This window comes from Scophthalmus maximus, chromosome 3 (assembly GCF_022379125.1).
Source record: "Scophthalmus maximus strain ysfricsl-2021 chromosome 3, ASM2237912v1, whole genome shotgun sequence".
NCBI classification, from domain to species: Eukaryota; Metazoa; Chordata; class Actinopteri; order Pleuronectiformes; family Scophthalmidae; genus Scophthalmus; species Scophthalmus maximus.
This window is the reverse complement of record NC_061517.1, coordinates 19,996,814-20,016,306: the sequence shown is the minus strand read 5'-3', so window position 1 is coordinate 20,016,306 and position 19,493 is coordinate 19,996,814. Positions and strand designations below refer to the sequence as shown.

Sequence of the window (19,493 nt, the reverse complement as noted above, 5' to 3'; positions counted from 1 at the left end):
TCAATCAACTATTCATGACCACAACGTGTATTGTGGCGCCCTCTGCTGACACAGTCGTGTACGTGCACCGTGTCCGTCCACCTCAAACTGCACCTCTGAGTGAAAATGACTATAAACAGCAGCTGTAACAAAAAGAGAACCACGAGCCTCCGTGATGATGATGAATATTGTAAACTACACGCCAGATTGATCATATAGTTATCAAAATAGTGGTGAAAGGAATTTCACTTGTGTCACTCACAGCGCAGAAAAGTTACTTTTCTTGATAATCAGCTGGAATAATTAACAATTAATAACAATCTCACAGCAAATTGTACTTCCTGCAACAGGTATGTTCTCCAGCATTTACAGCATTCTCTGTGGATTATTAAGAGACATCGCTGATAGATTTTAAATATACTGTTTATATATATATATATATATATATATATATATATATATATATATTTTAATGCTGTGATTATCACAATATAAATTTCATTTTTCCACATTGTTGTTGATCACAAAATCAGGTTTTGAGAGGAACAACTGAGACATAAAATGTGTTTTTCATCATTTGGCTGAACCAAGCTATTCACCTTGTCCTCGGCCAACACTCAGCTGACAGTATGAATGAAGTGTGATAGAAGACGTGCTGTGTATAGCAGCGCTGCATGAATGTGTGTGTGGATGAATGAGACTTGTACTGTAAATGCTCTATATGAATACAGCACATTTCCCATTGACCTTGAGACGAAGCACGACAGGGAGACGAGGGATGTTTTGCATCATTATGTACAGCTGTTTTATTTGTGATTTCCCCAAAACATCATCAGTATTTTTACTACATACAATGCATGTAATCAAAAGTACAATGGATCAACTTCCAAGAGAAGAGCAAAAAGAAAAAGAGCAACACACACACAAACAAAAACAAAATAAAAACAGGCGGTGATTTCTTTTTAACCACGAAGAGAGACATCGGTTAAGGTACTGAATGTATAACACTATTTATTATGGTATCGGGCTATTGACGGTGCCATCAACAGCGATTGCCATGGCAACTGTATACGTTGAAAAGACGAGTTCCTGCTAGAAGCACTGAGGTCTGGTGAGTTATACTGCGACGTGGTGTGCGCGCGTGAAGGTAAAGGTACTTATCTTGGGACTCTACTGAGATAAACTACGATTCGAAAGATTTCAGATTTTCCGTTCTCCCGACGACGAGGACGGGTCGTGCTTCGGGATGTTCACGGTCTGCTGGACGTTCTCCAGTTGAAAAATCGAAAGGGGGACATTTCATTAGACTGTTGCATCAGTAGGGATCCTTTTTTAGAAAGCAGACGGGCTTTATAAGGACCAAATGTCTGGGGAATAAATAAAAGTACTAATCGAGACAAGGAGAACGACCAGCAGAGAAGCACGGCGACGTAGCACATCCTCGTCACGCGCACCTCCCGTGAGCCAGCTACTGTTGACTCATCGAAAACTGATACAACAATTTGAGAAGCTAACAAATGCGTGGATATGAGGAGAAGACGACGAAAAAAACAAAACAGCTACTAAAACTCAAGGAAACCGTCTTAACATCAGCGATACGAAGACGGGTCGTCCTGTATTCTGCTTTAAAACCCCTGATATTGTCCCAAAATAAGGCTGTGGGTTCTAGGCACACCAAGGTACAACTGAGCTGAGCAATATGTGCATTTATGTCCGTTTGTCTTTAAAGACGTGAAACTGTCTGCATGTACTGAACGCGATTAATCTTCAATTTGATTTCTCTAACCGCCTGGCTAGCTCCAGGGCTTTTTCCTATAGAGATTAGAGTTTCTTTTTTTATTTTATAAAAAAAAAAAGAGAGAAGATGACAACAAACCGTTTTTTTTGACATCACACGCTTTGCAGAGCATTTAGAGACAAAAACACAAGTGCATCATTGGCAAGAACTGCTGGTGAGGGAGAAAGAAGTGCACAGAAGAGTGCGTTGTATGCGTGTGTGTGTGTGTTGATCAGAGAGTGTGTGTGTGTGTGTGTGTTCAGTGTCTGCCTTTTTTTTCAGTCAGTCAGTATAAGTGTGTGTTGATCTGTGAGTAAGTGCATGTGTGTACGAGCAAGCGCAGATTTAAAGAGGTAGCAGAGAAATGCGACCGGAGCAACAGACGGCCGACCGTCGCCGTTGAATGAAAAGCGTTCCGTGTTTACCACAGAGGACGACTTCCCGTCCACCTGCTCTCCTCAGGTTCAGTGAATCATCGGGGGCCGCGCACCGTCACGGGCCCATATTCCGTCTTTTACAGGTTCATTATTTACTAGAATAGGATTACACGCTGCACTGTTAAGAAAGATGCATTATATGCCGTATATCCTATACATATCCTCCCCCCCCAACTGTCTACATCGTTCTCGTTTTACCCGCCTCCAGAAAAGGGCCCAGTCTGCTCTGACTAGTGAGCTGTCGACTACCTCTGTAGCTACGGCAACACCGGTTCTGCCGATATACACCTGAACCACCATCGCAGACGAGACCAGAGCAGCTAAAAACTCTACGGACGCGAGTACGTTGCATGTTACTTAGGGTTATAGATGCTTTATGAAAAACAAAAGCCAGGAATAGTAACTTTATATGACATAATAATAGACTGGGGGCAAAAAGCACAATATGGGCGCTTGAACCGGGGCCACTCTACACTAATATCACTCCGCAATCTGACATAAAAATACCCTAATATTACATTTTTTTGTCATTTCATTTTTTTCAGGATACAGCTAATATCATCATCAACATTAATCAAAATTCCTTCTGTTTTGACAAAGTGGGCATCACTTTTTTTTTTGGTGTCAGGTTAAACTCAAATTCTCGGACCCCCCCCCCCCCCCAAAATGCCACGCGTCAGATACGTCCTCGATTCAATAAAACAAATCATTCAATACGAAATCATCTGTAAGTGCTGAACGTGAATTTTGCATATCTGTCTGTGCCGCTGTCGACCAACAGCCGCTGACGGTAAACAAATGAACCTTGGAGGAGCCGAGAGGTGACGTCATCACGTGATCACTAAAGGCTTGGTGTGTGTGCGTGCGTGCGTGCGTGTGTGTGGGGGTGTGTGTGTGTGTGTCATTCACAGCGTGCGTGTCGAAGGCCTGGTCGTCTGGAAGCTGAGCGAGCGAGCGCAGCGAACAGACGACGGATTCAGAACCAGAGTTAGACGATTAGAAGAAGGCAGAGTGCAGAGAGGGTGTGTGAGAGACTTGGCTGGCTGCTGAGCAGAAAATAAAAGCCAACACTATTTGTATCTTTAACTTCTAAAACAGGATCCCAATGTTACAAACCCTTATCAGACCTTGCAGCAAAAAAAAAAAGAGAAAGGCGACAGCTACGGAGAAACGCGCGGGAAACCTGCGACACAACGGCAGAGCCGAAGGAGGGCAACGCGGTGTCGGAGGTTACTGTCAGTACTCTACATGTCAGCTGTAGGGACAGAGCAGCGGCCTGACGGAGAGGTTCGCCGATCGGCTGGCGGCAGCGCCTGTTAGTTTAAGTGTATTCCAAGGCGCCGGTCGACTGAAGCAGGGGCCGCCCGCCTCCCGTGAGCAGACCCACATCCACTCGGCACCTCCGAGGGTTCAGGCTACGTTCACAGAGCAGCTTTCATCTCGGCCCCGGCCGCGCACTTCTTCGACCCACCGCCCCTTTTTCATCCTTTTCTTTACAAGGATGCTTTGATGCAGATTTTGCTTTTGGTCGTTTCAATAGCCCTGCAATCTAGAGTTCTGCTTTCACGCCGAGATACATTAAATAAGAGTATCAATACCTCTTTCCCATTTCTACTATAATGGTTTTTTTAAACCTCATCTCCTGGATGAATATAGGAACCCCCTGCATGACTGAGAGTAGGCCGAGTCGTCTCGTCTGCATCGTTGTCGCTCTGCAAACTCAGTTTACAAAGTTGACAGGGATTAAAGTATTGAGCTGTAAAGATGGAGCTCAACTCTCTGTCAGACACTTTCCATGACAGGACACGTCATCCAGGTTAGACCGAGTTCATTTTGTGTCTAGAAATAAATAGCAGATCTGTGCCACATTGAAAGAGTAAAAAGAAAGAAGTAAAAAGAATCTATCATCTGCTATGTGAACGGAGCCATGCAAAGTTGTTTTTTCAAAAAAAAACATATGTAAACGCGTCGACACAGTCCGGTGGGAGCGCGACGCCAACCAGGCCTCTGATGCACTGATGCACTGACTTTAAGATTTGTAGGCTTGTAGTGAGATCTGAGGTAAAAATCATCCAGCATTTGAAAAGACAACGAGATAAAAAGGAATATACTGTACATATACACACGGAAAGAAAAGAAGAAACCCTCTCTAAATTAGTGTAAAAATTAAAAAGAGATGCCTCGTAATAAAAAATGAAAAAAAAGTCATGCTTCCAACAAAAAGAAAATATATATATATACATATATATGTATGTATGTGCAGAAGGGAGAGGTAGTATGTTTGGTTAAAACGCAGCAGCGCCTAAGCTTAGCGGCACGTCGTCGAGAGAGAGAGAGAGAGAGAGAGAGAGAGACGACAGTGAGAGGAAACAGAATGAGGCCGAGACGAGGATCGAGCAGAAGAAACAAAGGAGAGTGACCGTTAAACATCTAGAAACATTGGGATCCACTCGTATACTGACTGGTCTACTGGCAACGGGGTTCTGCTGGACAATCTTCCACTTCATAAAACAACCGGGTTTACTGTGTGTGTGATCGTAAAGCCAGTGCAAAGACTGAGGAGAGAGCTGTAGAATGTCCGTGTGAGAGAGTGTGTGTGTGTGTGTGTGTGTGTGTGTGTGTGTGTGTGTGTGTGTGTGGTGTGTGTTTGGTTCCCTTAAAAGCTATGGTAAAAAGTCATTCTGTAAATTACTGAGGTATCTGTTTTAATGTTTCCAGCTGAGTGAGGTTTCCATTAGTAAGGCTACTGAGGTGGAGCTGCTGACCTGGGTCGAGGGGAGGAGGAGGGGTGAGGGGCCGGGGCGGGGCGGGGCGGGGCGGGGGCGGGACCTCAGCGATGGTTTTGGGTCCATGTTGAGCGCTGAGCGTCTCCCGACGTCAAATCTACAGTCCCCGCGGTGCGCGTTTGAGCTGAAACTCAACCATCGACGAGGGAAAATGAGGAAATGAAAGTCGGCGGCGTAAGATACAAAGTTAGATCGGTGAGATTTCGCTCTCAGGACCCTTGAAACCGAGCGGACTCTCGCCCAACACCCCGCCCACCGTCAGCCCCGTCCTGCATTCCTTTTTTTTTTTTTTCAAACAGAGGATGTAGGTGCTGATGTTGTATGTAAAAAGTCCACGGGGTTTTTTTTTTTGTGTGTTTTTTTCTTTTCTTTTTTTTACGTCATTCAACAACTATTCAGTAAAAATTTCAAGAGCTGCGGTTTGCGAGACACAAAGTAGTGAGAAAGGTAATGTCACACTTTGGGTTTTTAGGAGGCGACGTCTTGTCGGTCACTGTACAGCATGTCACTACGTCTGCCTGTGGCGAAAAAAATACTTTTTGTTTTTGTTTTATCTCCTATGATCCTTCAATACAGAGTCTACACAGTCTTCCGGACGTCCACTCCAAAGGTGTTCTGGGTCTGTCGGGACACAAAGGAGCCGCTCCTCCGTCGTCGCGCGCACGTCCGAATCCCAGAGCAGCTGTTCCGCCGAACGTCCGACTCCCATCAGCCCTTGGTGCGCCACCGTATTTTTTTCTCTTTTTTTCCCCAAAGGCAGAGACTGACCGGCTGCCGAGTTAAAGCTATGAAGAGCAATCCTGCTGTAATTGGCTATTGCAGAAGAAGAGGCGGTTAGATGGTCGGTTGACGGATGAAGAGGCACGCGCATGCTGTTGCGTAGCGACAGTTTGCCATTGGCTAGATCCTGTCAGTCAGTTGAGGCAGTGTTAGTTCATGATCACTTGATTGTGTTTGACACCGTGCTGCTGGAAAAGCAGATGTAGCTCTTTTTTCATTTTTGAAAAGGCAGAGCTGGGGGCCGCCTTTCCACTCGCAAAGACTGAGCTCCGCCGACTGAGCTCCGCCGAGTTCCTTCCCCTTCAGGTTGCAGGTCCAGGTGGAGCGCGGCTGCACCGACGAGTTTATAGTGACTCCAGTAGGGAAAGGAAGGGGAACGGTCCCCGGTGTCCCTTCCCTCGTCCAATCAAGAAGTTAAAGCCACGACTTTGGGTCAAAATGGCCGTTGTGTATTCACCCGGTTGAAGTCGAGGGGACGCGGGACCGGCGAGCACGTGGAAAAAGGCTCCAGGAGTTCCACTTTGCTCATCGCTGCTTCGTTTGACATGACACCCAAGTGCGGCAAGCCAAGCACAAGCTAGACAGCAAAGTCTGAAACACGTTGATTTACAATCTTGAACAGAACAAAACAGAAGAAGAAAAAAAAAGAGATCAAAAATCATCAAAATTAAAATATTATGGATATACTGTATAATTGTCAAAAGCTTATCGATTGACTTTAGAGAGAGAGAGAGAGAGAACAGACGTACATCCATAAGCTTGGAACGGACAGAGAGGACACTTCCTGTGGAGGCATACTGAGTTGTTGGGTGGCTGCCAGGGGTTCACACTGATTGACTGTTGTGTGTGTGTGTGTGTGTGTGTGTGTGTGTGTTTTCGGGGAGCGTGTGTGAGACTCAGACAGTAGGAATAGTCAAACACATACTCCACTGGGAATGTTCATTTCAGAAAGAGCATCATCCGAAATAGGGTTGGACCAACGCTGGTCCGCTCTAGTCTGTGAAACACTAATTTGAATGTGTGAATATTGGCGACCAAGACGTTCAGTCATAAAAGACAACAACCCACCAGCGGACACTTTTCTTCAGTGCCCCCTGAAAACAACTCAGTAAGCTCACCGGGGACCGTCGCCTCTGCACATTCGAGTTAAATACAACATAAGAGTCCATCTCCTTAATTGCATATAGTGCTGCATCTCCAGAGCATCCTGCCGTCAAAACAATTGAGTTCTCTTAGTATTTTGCCTACGTTAATCTCTAGACTATGTACAGACTTAGCAAGTGGTATTTACAAGGTTTGTCCACAAGGGGGCGATCCAGGACTGCGTGAGGGAGAGAGCGCGCACCGTGTCCCAACAGAGAGAGGGGTGATATGATATGTAGGTGATGTTGAAAAAGGAACATCCTAAACCTCGCTTATGCGGCTGGTGTTGAAAATGATATCAATGTGACATGAAACAGTATGAGGCTTGGTTTGATGGTGAATATAAAAAAAAAAATAAACGTCTTTCTCGTGTCTTACATTTCTGTCCTGCTGTTACGAGCATCTGAAGGATTTCATTCAAAAAACAAACAACAGACACTATATAGTCTATACATTGTTCTATCACTGTATATTGCTACCATCTGTAGAATATTTAATTTGCCCTGAAGAAAGAAACAACTAACTATACCAGTTGAGGCTGATATTAATCAAGCAATGTTTTAAACACTGATGACTGTATTCTTTTTCTTTTTTTTTAATGTAGCCATCAGCCATTTAATGGGTGTGTACTTTAGCTCTAATGTTCTCTTATGCGTCGTACAATAATGTTAACCCTTTTCATAAGAGGAGTTTTCATTTTCATTTAATGAACCGGAGCTTAGGAATGAAAATTGCAAAGGGTTAATCGTTTTTTTATTATTATTTTTTTTAAGTTTGACTTTTAGCTTACTTATGCTGTTGTTTAGTATGATTAGAAATCACAGTGAATCCTAGAGCTTCAAAAAACAATCTCCGTCTCATGATTGTAAGCTTACGCCCCACACACTCACACACACCGTAAACACCACGTACACAACATCGTCAGACAAACTTTTCCCTGAGGCAACAGCCGGTTAGTTGGTTTTATAGCCAACCATCTAGCTCTAACTGTCTTAGCAGCAATCTAACCAGACAGACCGAACAAATTTTTTTTTTCTCTTTTTCTTTTTCTCTTTTGGATAATCACTATCCACGAAAAACATGACGTTGTGTCAGTCGACAAACTTCACAGGTCCAATGACGACGAAATATCCAACTGAAAAGTGCTTTCCTGCATCGAACCCTCAGTCAGAGCCTGTACACACACCCCCTTGTGGTCCATCAATATTCTCATATACTGTACACGCATCACAAAAATAGAAGGACTCCTCGCGCGCGCGCGCACACACACTTCTCAGTGCTTTCTCGTGCGCGCGTGTGGACGTGTGGTCTTTTGAAAGATCACACGTCCACACACAGCTGAGGGGCCTCCGAATCCTCTACATTATACAACAGTCTGAACAATTTGCTTCCTTGATATAATATATATATATATGTATACACACACACACATATATATATATATATATATATATATATATATATATATATATATATATATATATATATATATATATATATCAGCTTATACGTATCATTTATATTTATATAGCATTATACATACATTCTTGTTTTTTGTGAAATTCCCTTTTGTCTTGTGAGCAGGGAATTCCAACTGTAGCATATCCCTCCATCTCTCCGACCTCCTTGACTCATCGCTCCGACTCTCAACCTGTCCTCCGCTGACTCTTCCTTCCTTCACTTCATGTGAGTGTGTGAGAGCTCTGCTGCACACAGACACGGGGCCGAGCAGGAGGAACCCCCCCCACCCCCCCCCCCTGCTCCACCACCCCCAGTATTAACATTACATTTAGGGATGCACCGATGCGATGTCGGATATCGGGTTGGACACTGATTAGCTGGATCAGGGTTTTCATGACGATAGAGCCCATATATGGGGCCGATCTATTCAATTCAATTCTATGTTATTCTACCTGTATGTACTATGTCAGGGAGCTGAAAACAAAAGGTCAGCAGTTTGGAGGTATTTAACTTGCTACACCACAGCGAAGGATGATCTTGGTCTCTTCCACTCAGTGAGAAGTAAAGATTATTAATGTAAAAACTGGCATTGACTCGGTACTTGGCCGAGGTTTCAGTATTTGTATCAGATCGGTGCATCCCCAATTACATTATCGTAAGCTTGTCCATCGTCATGTTGATGTTTTTAATATATTTGGATGTATTTGCTGCCGACAAACTGTAAATAAACAACAGTTTGTAGCGACCAGTGTGGCCAGAGTAGTAAAAGTACTGTAACACTGCGAGAAATGTATCTGTAAGTGCCAGAATGGTTAATAGATGGACCTGTTGATGTGGACCTGAAGCGACGTCATAAGGATTGATGGTTAGAAAAGGAACGTGACGGTCACGTCCGTCGAGTCGTCTCCGCTGTTAAAAAACACGGCAGAAATCGAGAAGTGATGTCTGGAGAACGGTGGTGCTGATGAGAAAAGGCAAATCTGGAGTTTGTGCATGTGGAGAGGATCTGGATTGTCACTCCAGACGTCTGTGAGTCACCACATCCGCATGACGTGAGGAAATGTAACGCAATTAGAGGTGCCGCAGAAATCCATAGCGGGATTCGAAAAAAAGAAATCCACAAATTCATAGGTCCGAGACATCTGAGCTTTGCTCCTGTAGATCAGGAGGAAGAGGAGGAAAAAGGATGAGGGCCAAGGATGAAGAGGTGAATGTTACCGTCTATCTGATTATCCATCTTTCTCCAACGCGTCCAGGGATGTATCAAGGCTGGGGCATTTCTCAGGGACAAGGTGGGGAGGGTTGGTTAATCATCCTGCGTGTGATGAGGGAGTAGACGCGCCTGCCCCCTCCACTGCTATGACACCTCGCTGCCGAACACCTCCAGCACCAGCGGGGTGAGCTGCATGCTGTGCTCGGGCTGGAAGGAGAGTGAGCGGTACTGCTTGGAGTGCTCCTCGTTCAGGCTGCGCAGGTCAGCCAGCTTCTGGATCATCTTGGCGTAGAGGAGGCGCCCGCCTGGGTGGTTGATCCGGATGTAGGCCTGCAACGCCTCCGACAGATGGTCCTGGAGCTGCTCGACACGGGCGTGGTCCTGGACGCCGGGACGATCTGCCAGCGGAGAACGTCCATCGCGAGGGGAGTCAGAGAGGGCCACAGGAAGAGAGAAGGGGGCGGGGGTGGGAAGGTGGAGAGGTAAAGAGAATGTCAGTCAGAGCAGTTTGTTGCTGCGCTTTTGCCACAAACAAAATGTTCAAACCTAATAAATTGTAATCATAATCTATCCATATGTTTGACTTTTTAACTTTAACAAACTAGGTTTTAATAAAAAAAAAAAGAAGTTCACCCAACATGTAGTTTATTTTCATATTGACAGTCAACAGTATTTACTTATGTACAGTTTCAGCACTAAGGTTCCTTGCGGCTGAACAGTTTCGTCACAGACGTGGAGAACATCGTGTTTACGTTCTGAGCTGCATTAGAGGGCAGCTGAACAAGAGCAGCCGACCTGAGACGATTCGACCGGTACCCGCTGCGTGAAAATCTAGCGTATGGAAACATTACGTCTTGTTTCCTGCAATTTCCCCTCTGAATCGGAATCAAATCGTGAGGTGCCTAAAGATTCCCTGAACATTGAACTGAACATGAGCTGACACAGTTGCAGCTGCGGTAAGAAGGTAAAGGAAGAGACACAATTTCAGAAGGTGCAGTGGTCGTCCTCGAATTCACTGTTTACCCAACCTCACACAGAAAACCAGCTGGGCGAGTGCTCATGATTCGGCTCAAGGATTATCTGTGGTAATTGGTGTTTCTGTGACTGATCGGGCAGAGTGAAGGACACGACGTGAAGTCATCCTCTACGGGAAGAGTCCAGGGAAGAAAAAACGGCCGTCGCTCACAAAGCAGCGCAAAACTGCAGCGTGAACTTCAGCCAAAGAGCATGAAAGGAAGTCTGATGAATGTTGGCAGCACATTCTTTGGGCGGATGAAACCAAAATAAATTTGTTTGGATCAGATGGGGTCCGGCATGTTTAGTGGGGACCTGGCCAGGACTACCACAGTCATTACATAGTGCCGGCCTTTAAAGTTGGAGGAATGGTGCTGATGAGAGGCTGCATGAGCGCAAAAGGTGTAGGGGAGAAGTGTTTTCACCGAAATATTGAATTTAACTAGAGCTGCACTCAGGGAAATGCTTCATCCAATGCTGCATGTAGTTTTTAAAATATGTCTGCATCAAAATGTTTAACGCGACTGATTGACAAAAAGGATGAATTATATTGATGATGACACTGTAAAATGAGAAAGACCTGATATATTTATTTTTGGCACATGTGTATTGTCACTATTAATCAATGCTATAGAAGAGCGTGTGTAATCATAGCCGCGAGCGTCAATATGCGGAATCTAACCCTTTTTTGGCTCAGAGGAGTGAAACAGCTCAACTGCACCAATTGCATCTGCAATGAGCAAGTACAAAGTCACTTCAGCTGGTTAAATTCTATATAAAGACCGTGTAGAAGTATAATAATACTCATATTCCTTATAATAATACTCATATTCCTCGGACCACAGGCCGAGGAGGAGGAGGAGCAGCAATCTTCCAATCAGACTTATTGCTTAACACTCGACCTAAACATAGTTTGAACTCATTTGAAAGCCTAACTCTTAGCCTCTTTCGCCAAAGCTGGAAATGTTAAAAAATCTGTTATTCCAGTCGTTGTATATCGACCACCAGGCCCTTACTCTGAATTTTTATCTGAATTTTTAGACTTTTTAGCTGAGTTGGTGCTTAGCACAGATAAAGTTATTATAGTGGGTGACTTCAACATTCATGTGGACGTTGCCAACGACAGTCTTAGTTCTGCCTTTAATTCGCTCATAGACTCAATTGGTTTTACTCAACATGTAAACAAACCCACTCACTGTTTTAATCACACCCTCGATCTCGTTCTGACATATGGCATACACGTTGAATATCTGATAGTATTTCCTCAAAACCATATCTCCGATCACTACGTAGTTACATTTGAATTCTCGATTATTAACTTTACTGAATTTGGAGAGAAGCTCATTACAGCAGGTGTCTATCAGAAAACTCTGTAAGTAAATTCAAAGAAAGTGTTCCATCGTTATTTACTCCACTGCCATGTGTCGATACAGTGCAGGATGGTTGTCAAAACTTTACTTCCACACAAATTGATCATGTTGTTGATAGTGCAGCAGCCTCACTACCTTCCACACTAGACACTGTCGCCCTCTGAAAAAGAGTTTGATGCACAGACACGTGCTTTAAAACCGACGTCACGTAAGTTAGAAAGGAGGTGGCGTTCCAACAGTCTAGATGATTCTCACCTAGACCAGAATTTAATTTAATTTAGTTACATATAAATGCCAGAACCAATTATTCTTCTTCACTAATAGAGGACAATAAAAACATCCCCGGGTTCCTCTTCAGCACTGTAGCCAGGCTGACAGAGAGTTAAAACTCTACTGAACAGTCTATTCCTCCAACTCTAAATAGCAATGATTTCATGAGCTTCTTTACTAATAAGATCTATTACCATCAGAGAAAAAACTTTATTAGCTTCTTCCCACTAATAGCACAGACACACTGTCCTGTACAGTAGCTTCTGAACCAACAGTTTTGCCTAATTTATATTTAGAATGCTTCTCCCCTATAGATCTGACTGAGCTGACTTCACTTGTCACTTCATCCAAGCCATCAACCTGTCTTTTAGATCCTATTCCATCAAGGCTATAAAAGGATGTATTACCAGCACTGCTGAAGGTCACCAACGACCTTCTCATGGCCTTGGACAGTGGACATGTTTCTATTCTCGTCCTATGAGATCTTAGTGCTGCGTTTGATACCATGGATCACAAAATTCTGTTACAGAGACCTTGGAATTCCTAACAGGAACCTTGGAGTTACCTTTGACCAGGACATGTCCTTTGACTCACACATAAAACAAGTCTCTAGGACAGCCTTCTTTCACCTGCGCAATATCAAGAACATTAGAAACATCCTATCTCAAAAGGATGCTGAAAAACTAGTCCATGCATTTGTCACTTCTAGACTGGACTACTGTAATTCATTACTGCGAGGCTGCCCCAATAAATCTGTGAAAAGCCTCCAGTTAATCCAAAATGCAACAGCACGAGTTCTGATAGGAACTAGAAAAAGAGATCATATCTCTCCAGTGTTAGAATCTCTGCATTGTCTTCCTGTAAAATTCAGAATAGAATTCAAAATACTGCTCCCAACCTACAAAGCCCTTAATAATCAAGCTCCATCATATCTTACAGAGCTCATAGTTTCATATCATCCCAATAGATCACTTGGCTCTGTAAACGCAGGACTACTTGTGGTTCCCAGAGTCTATGAAAGTAGAATCGGAGGCAGAGCCTTCAGCCACCAGGCTCCTCTCCTCTGGAACCAGCTCCCAGTTTGTGTCAGGGAGGCAGACACCCTCTCCACATTTAAAGTTAAACTTAAATCTTCCTCTTTGATAAACATTATAGTTAGAGCTGCTCGGCTGTTTTATATTCATGTCACTGACTCTGTTTTCTCTCTCTCTACTAGTGTATCTCTGACCCCAGAGCTGCAGGATCCAAACCGTCATTATTATTATTATTATTATTATTTATTTTATTATTAATAACATCATTGCATTTATGTGTCAGTTTTTCCATAATTCTAAGTATCAGTCTGGTAGAGATTAAAGCAACTGTCATACAACTCCTCTCTCCCCCGATATGTTTACAGTACATGTCACTAACCCTGTTTGTGTTTTCTATCTCTCCCGGTGTATCTCTGACCCCAGAGCTGCAGGACCCAAACCCGTCATTATTGTCATTATTATTATTATTATCACTAATAACAACAACAACATGATTAATTGAGTAATTGTTTGTAATCATAAGTATCAGTCTGGTAGAGACTAAAGCTGCGGTTGTACAACTGTCCTCTCTCTCTCTCTTCTCTCCTACTGTCTCACCTCCCACCCTCTTTCTGCCCACCTCTCCTCTCTTCCTCATTTCTCTCCTCAGCCCAACCAGTCAAGACAGATGACCGCCCACAACTGAGTCCGGTTCTGTCAGAGCTTTCTTCCTGTTGAGTTTTTTCTCGCCACCATCGCCAAGTGCTTTGCTCATTGTGGGATTTGTTGGGTTTTCCCTGTAATATTGTAATATTGACCTCACTATGTAAAGTGCCTTGAGACATTGTATGTTGTGATATGGCGCAATACAAATAAAATTGAATTGAATTGAATTGGATTGAAAATGAATGTTTGAAATATCTATATCTATATACCTTTCACTAAAGTTTGATCAGTCACACATTCTTTTTTTCTAATTAATTGGCATAATTCGTCTCGACCTTTGGCTAAAGACAAATGCAACTGTATTTAAATGGACAGGATTTGTAATGACTTAGTCAGATCCACCTCAAACCTTGCAGACTTACAGAAAACACCTTACCAATTAAACAATACTGAGGGTTTTAGCGTAGGTCAAAAGGCGTGGCTGTGGGATTAGCCATGAAACAGGCGGTTTTTAAGGGGCTAATGTTTTAGTGATGTCGACCAGGGTTTAACGTGATGTAATGTATTTGCATCCAGATATTGAACCACTGAAAGAGCCTGTGAGATGTCTAATCATGCCTATTATTTTATTTATTCAAAAATGATTTGATACTTAGACTGCAGTGGAATAGAGTTGGTTGAGCCTTGAGGCAGAAGGACGCGCTCACTCTGTGACTCACAATAGTGTTAGACATTGAAAACAAACAGCCTGTGAAACATTTTTCGAGAGCTTCTGCTCGATGGCCTCATTCTGCGATTGCTTTCATTCACGGCGTAACAAGTATTTCACCTTTACGCCATGCCACAACCTTATACTATTATCAAAAATGTGATGTCTTCCGGGAAAAGCTTTGTTCGTGTGTTAATGGCTCAGCACACACACACGCACGCACGCACGCAGGCACGCAGGCAGGCAGTACCTGGGGAGAGCAGGCAGATGCCCATGAGCAGCACGTGTTCCTCTTCATGCAGGTTGAGTTTCTTCAGCCCGACCTGGAACTTCACCAGCGGCTCCAGCAGCTCCAGCGTGTGACCCGCTGGGGAGGACAAGACGAGGAGAGTCAGTTACATCTTCTCACTGAGGCAGGGGAGACATATTGTGTTTTCCTAATGACTAATAAATGAAAATGCGCTCTCTCTCCCTCTCTGTATTTACACATTGCTGACAGAGAACATTACTCCCTCCTACATGTGTGAGTGAACAAGAACTGAGTGAGTGTGTGTGTGTGTGCGTGTATTTGTGGCCACTTTATTGCTTCTATGAAAATACCTGAAGTCTAAACCTCACAGTAATGTGCAAGTGTGCATAGGAAAGCAGTGTGTGGATGATCTTTGTAAGACTCTGTTATATAAAGTGTGTGTGTGTGTGTGTGGGGGGGGGGGGGGGGGGGGGGGGGGGGGGGACACACACGACATCACAGCTGCAACAATGAACACCTCTCTCTTAAGGAGTGAGGGTGTACACACTAGGTCACATTTTATCAATGCATGCTTGATGTTGCGGCCATCGTGGAGACTTCCAAAGCACATGGTGAACGAGTGCGTGTCAAGACATGTGTGATCCATAAGTGTGTGAGCAGTCGTCTGTATCAGTCACTAAACACTGTGTGTTCGTGTGACGGTGAGATGCGACCAACCCTTTGTGACGTCGTTGATGCAGTACTTGAAGTCGGGCCCTCCGCAGCTCCAGGACATGTCCTCCAGACTGAAAGACTGGTTGGACCGCAGCATGATGATCTCGATGGCACTTGACTTCAACAGAGCGATCTGGTCCTCGGCCGTCAGATCTCTGGAATGTGCACACAGTCACAGATACAGTGTGAGTGGCTGAACGCGTGTTTACGGGGGCATTCAGTTGGCCAAAACCTTTCAAAAATGCTCAAGATAAGGTATATTTCAGCTACTTTTCAGATGGCAAGAACAATTTCAACTTATAAAATGTCCCAAATGTCTTTGCAACTACTCAATCTTATCACATGGTTCCATCCGACAACAGGGTTCATTTACCCGAGGCAGGTTTTCACCGGTCAGAAAGTTGTAAACTTGTGTACGAGTGTGACGGAGAGAGGAGGAGACTAATAAGCACAGCGTGCGTGCTGAATTTATGAGTTACTGTGGCAACAGCGTGTCCAACCCGAGGCTTTGAGCGGCCACAATGGCACAAGAGCAGACAACACGCATCTTCTGCAAACCTTTGATATTTACTGTATATACTGTACTGTGCTGCATGTATGTGCGTCTCCATCTACAGAATCACATGCAGTTTTAAAGGACAAAAAACCTCCACCACCTCCACTTTTTCTAAGATTTAGTCATGTTATTTTAAAATTTTGTGCAATTTCTCCAAATATTTTGATAATACTTGTATAAATGATGCTCTGCAGCAAAGTCAGCAGCAGAACAATGACTGAAATGAATGGAAACTATTATTGTTGTGTTTCCATTTTCTTCACTCATGTATGCATTACGTATATCCAGATTGGTCTTTCCATATGTTTATGAAGCTACAGCCTGTTCCTGCGCTTTCTTGGAGGAGCTTGTTTACTTGGGAGCGATAATAACATCTCTCCTCCCTCGCTAATAACCGCATGCGTGGGGAGCTCGCTCAGGCCGCTCGCCTTTGCGTCTGTACATGCTAATGGGTGGATGCTGACGAATTTTACCAGTCAACAAATTACTAACGGGACTGAATAAAACATAAAGCAGCAGGGGCAATAACGTCTCATTTTGTAGATGGCCGCAATATGACAGCAGAGGATTATAAAATATACTGCATATCAATATCAGAACCCTTGTGAGCCAATCAAAGGTGTTTCCTGTTTGGACCTGCAGGTACCGGTCGGTTTCATCATTCGGCTGCTTCTCCCCAGTAATACCAGACCATTAAAACAATTCATTTAATTACACATACAGGTTACAAATATCCTTTACAATCAATAGATAAGATTGTGAGATTTATCCTTTTGTCTATGTCACAAGATAACCTTATATTCCATCACGATTTCCCAGAGCCAAAAGTGATAAACAAAGTTTTTAAGATATACCACAAACATGGGATGAACAAACAAAGGCACCAAATCCTCACACTGTCAAAGCTTGAAATGATTCAAATGATTATAATCTGTGAGCAAAATAATTTATCACATTATAATTATTATAATTTTTTTGTCAATCAACCCATCGTTTCGGCTTTTAATTTAGTTAGATCAATTCAAATGCATAAGTAAATAAACAAAAGTAAAGCTCCATTGGCATTGAATAGTTTTCAGTTTTAGTTAATATTAAGTTTTGAATAGGGTTTTTAGAAATCTTAAAAACTTTTTAAATTGGTGGCACTTAGCGCGAGGATTTTTAAAAAAGACACTAGGGATGCAACTAACGATTACTTTCATTATCCATTCATCTGTCAATTATTTTCTCGATTAATCGATTAGTTGTTTGGTCCATAAAATGGTGAAAAATGTGGATTGTGTTTCCCAAACCCCAAGATGATGTTTTGTTTTTAAAGAAACCAGAAAATATTCACATTTAATTAGTTGAAATCAGAGAATTTTGACTTTTTTTTTCATAAAAACTACTTGAACCGATTAATCTATTATCAATTAATTAAAGATGAACTATTGCAGCTCTAAAAGACACTATCCCAGACAGCAGTGTGTGCTATTACACTTTCCTGGTTGCTCAACATCTACCAGTGTACTGTTCTCCCTTGACTAAACTCAATTATCTCAGTCTGTTTTGTCTGCTACCTGAAGCCCGGAATCATCTTGGCAAAACCGATGACCTTCTGGATGCTGTAGGAGACCAGGTCGGCCAGGTGGGGAAGCATGGACAGCTTAGAGTCGTCCTCGTTGGAGTCTGGACTGCTCGCGCCATCCTGGTACATCATTAACAAGTTGCTCAAGTTCATCTTGGTGTCCACGGACTCTGTTTGAGCAGGAGATTAGGAGATGAGACGAGGGCAGAGGACAGGAGGTGGGGGGGGGGGGGGTGGGAGTGGGATGGGCGGACTAAGGAAGTGATTCAAAGGAAACATTCTGAACACACAAAATGGACTTTTCACCTCCTTGATAACTTCTGACTGACTGACTGGTATTTCACCTCTGATGGTTTATTAGCCCAAAAGTTGTTGGAGTAACCTGAGGGCAAATGTACCAGGGACACCTCACCAGTCAGTCAAAACTAAAATACCTCTCGGATGAGATGTGAGACATTCTCAACTTTTTAACTTAACTGTTCTTGGAAAACCAATGGTCTTAAAGACTGAAAATCTTCCACAGACACACACAATTAGCAAAGAGCCAGTGAGACGTTAAACAAGGTGAGATGACAGAAATCAAAATAAGCAGCCAACAAAAAGGAAACTAAATCTATATATTTTTTTAAACATAGATGTGTACAAATAACTATAACAACAAGTATGGAGCTTTTATATGAAATACATGTGAAAAGCTGTTGTTAAGGCAAATACTTTTGTTTTTATAGTTGTGAGGGCACTCATTGACATAATGCATATGCCTAGCCCCTTACCCTAACCTTCACCCATCACAGTTAAGTACATATTAAAGATATGTAATGTTTTTTAATAGTATCTGTATCAATTTAAACAAGAATAATATGTGATCACTGTTTTTATTCAGTATGCAAGTGTTGCTCTCTGTTGCTTATTGGTGAAAAATTTTGTCAAACCTATTACCATCGAAATACACAAATACATTTCATGAAACCCAAAATATCAAAAGGCACCACTTAACTGCCTGTTTATCATAATTGTGAAGTTTCATGGAAAAAAAATTCAATATGGTTTTCGAGTTCTGCTCCGGAAAACAAAATGATTAAAGACAGACCTCTCTATCCCTCAGCATTATAAAAACATGAGGACATGCTGCTATATCCACATTGAACACCATGATATATAAATCCATTTTAATTAAAAAATAAATAAAATTTTAAAAACAGGTTAGATAGGCTACATTGCAAAGTTGAGTAGAAGAACTGAGCACACAGGGTTAGAAAATGATATCTTACTGTGAACTTTTAAACTAAGGAATAAGGACACAAGGGCATTACAGTAAGATAAATAAAAGAGCTGAGGTTTTTCATACTGAATGGGCTGTTATTGGCAAACAAACACAGTGAGAGGCAGAGGCGTACAGCCTTCGCTGACTAAATTCTATGTTTGGAAATAAACGGCTGTCTTCGGGGACCTTGGTGAACTTAACCCTGAATCATTACACGGGATCAAACACAAGAGGAGAGGGACTCGTGCGTCTCACCGGGAGAGTGGTTGAATGAGTCAGAGGAGGCATCGGACAGGGAGTGAAGGGAGGCCGCTCTGCTGGCACTGCGTGTTACTGGGCCTTCACGCACTGGGGGCTGCACATAAACACAGAGAAACACAAATATTAATATACTCGCTGCGACACATTCACAACTCGATGCACTGCTGGGCTCCTCACCGGTGCCACCTGGAGCTAAGAGTCAAGTTCAAATGATCATAGAGGCAGGGTCGTCAAGGTATCTGGTAGACTCCTGCACCCACAGT

The 19,493-nt window shown here is 43.1% G+C and overlaps 1 protein-coding gene across 3 annotated transcripts in view; it reads right to left on the bottom strand.

The window, feature by feature from the left end:
• Positions 1–758: 758 nt before the first annotated feature.
• The window catches only part of LOC118316740 (vitamin D3 receptor A), a 77,143-nt gene continuing 58,408 nt past the window's right edge, over positions 759–19,493 (bottom strand). For 2 of the 3 annotated variants that reach the window (XM_035644868.2, XM_035644869.2), the window contains 5 exons: positions 19,225–19,324; positions 17,698–17,875; positions 15,586–15,737; positions 14,869–14,985; positions 759–9,974 (listed from right to left, as the gene is read on the bottom strand). In XM_035644868.2, coding sequence (XP_035500761.1) covers positions 9,721–9,974; positions 14,869–14,985; positions 15,586–15,737; positions 17,698–17,875; positions 19,225–19,324 — 801 coding nt within the window. In that variant the 3' untranslated portion in view covers positions 759–9,720. The remainder of the gene's footprint in view (positions 9,975–14,868; positions 14,986–15,585; positions 15,738–17,697; positions 17,876–19,224; positions 19,325–19,493) is intronic. The other variant, XR_004795255.2, reaches the window with a different exon arrangement.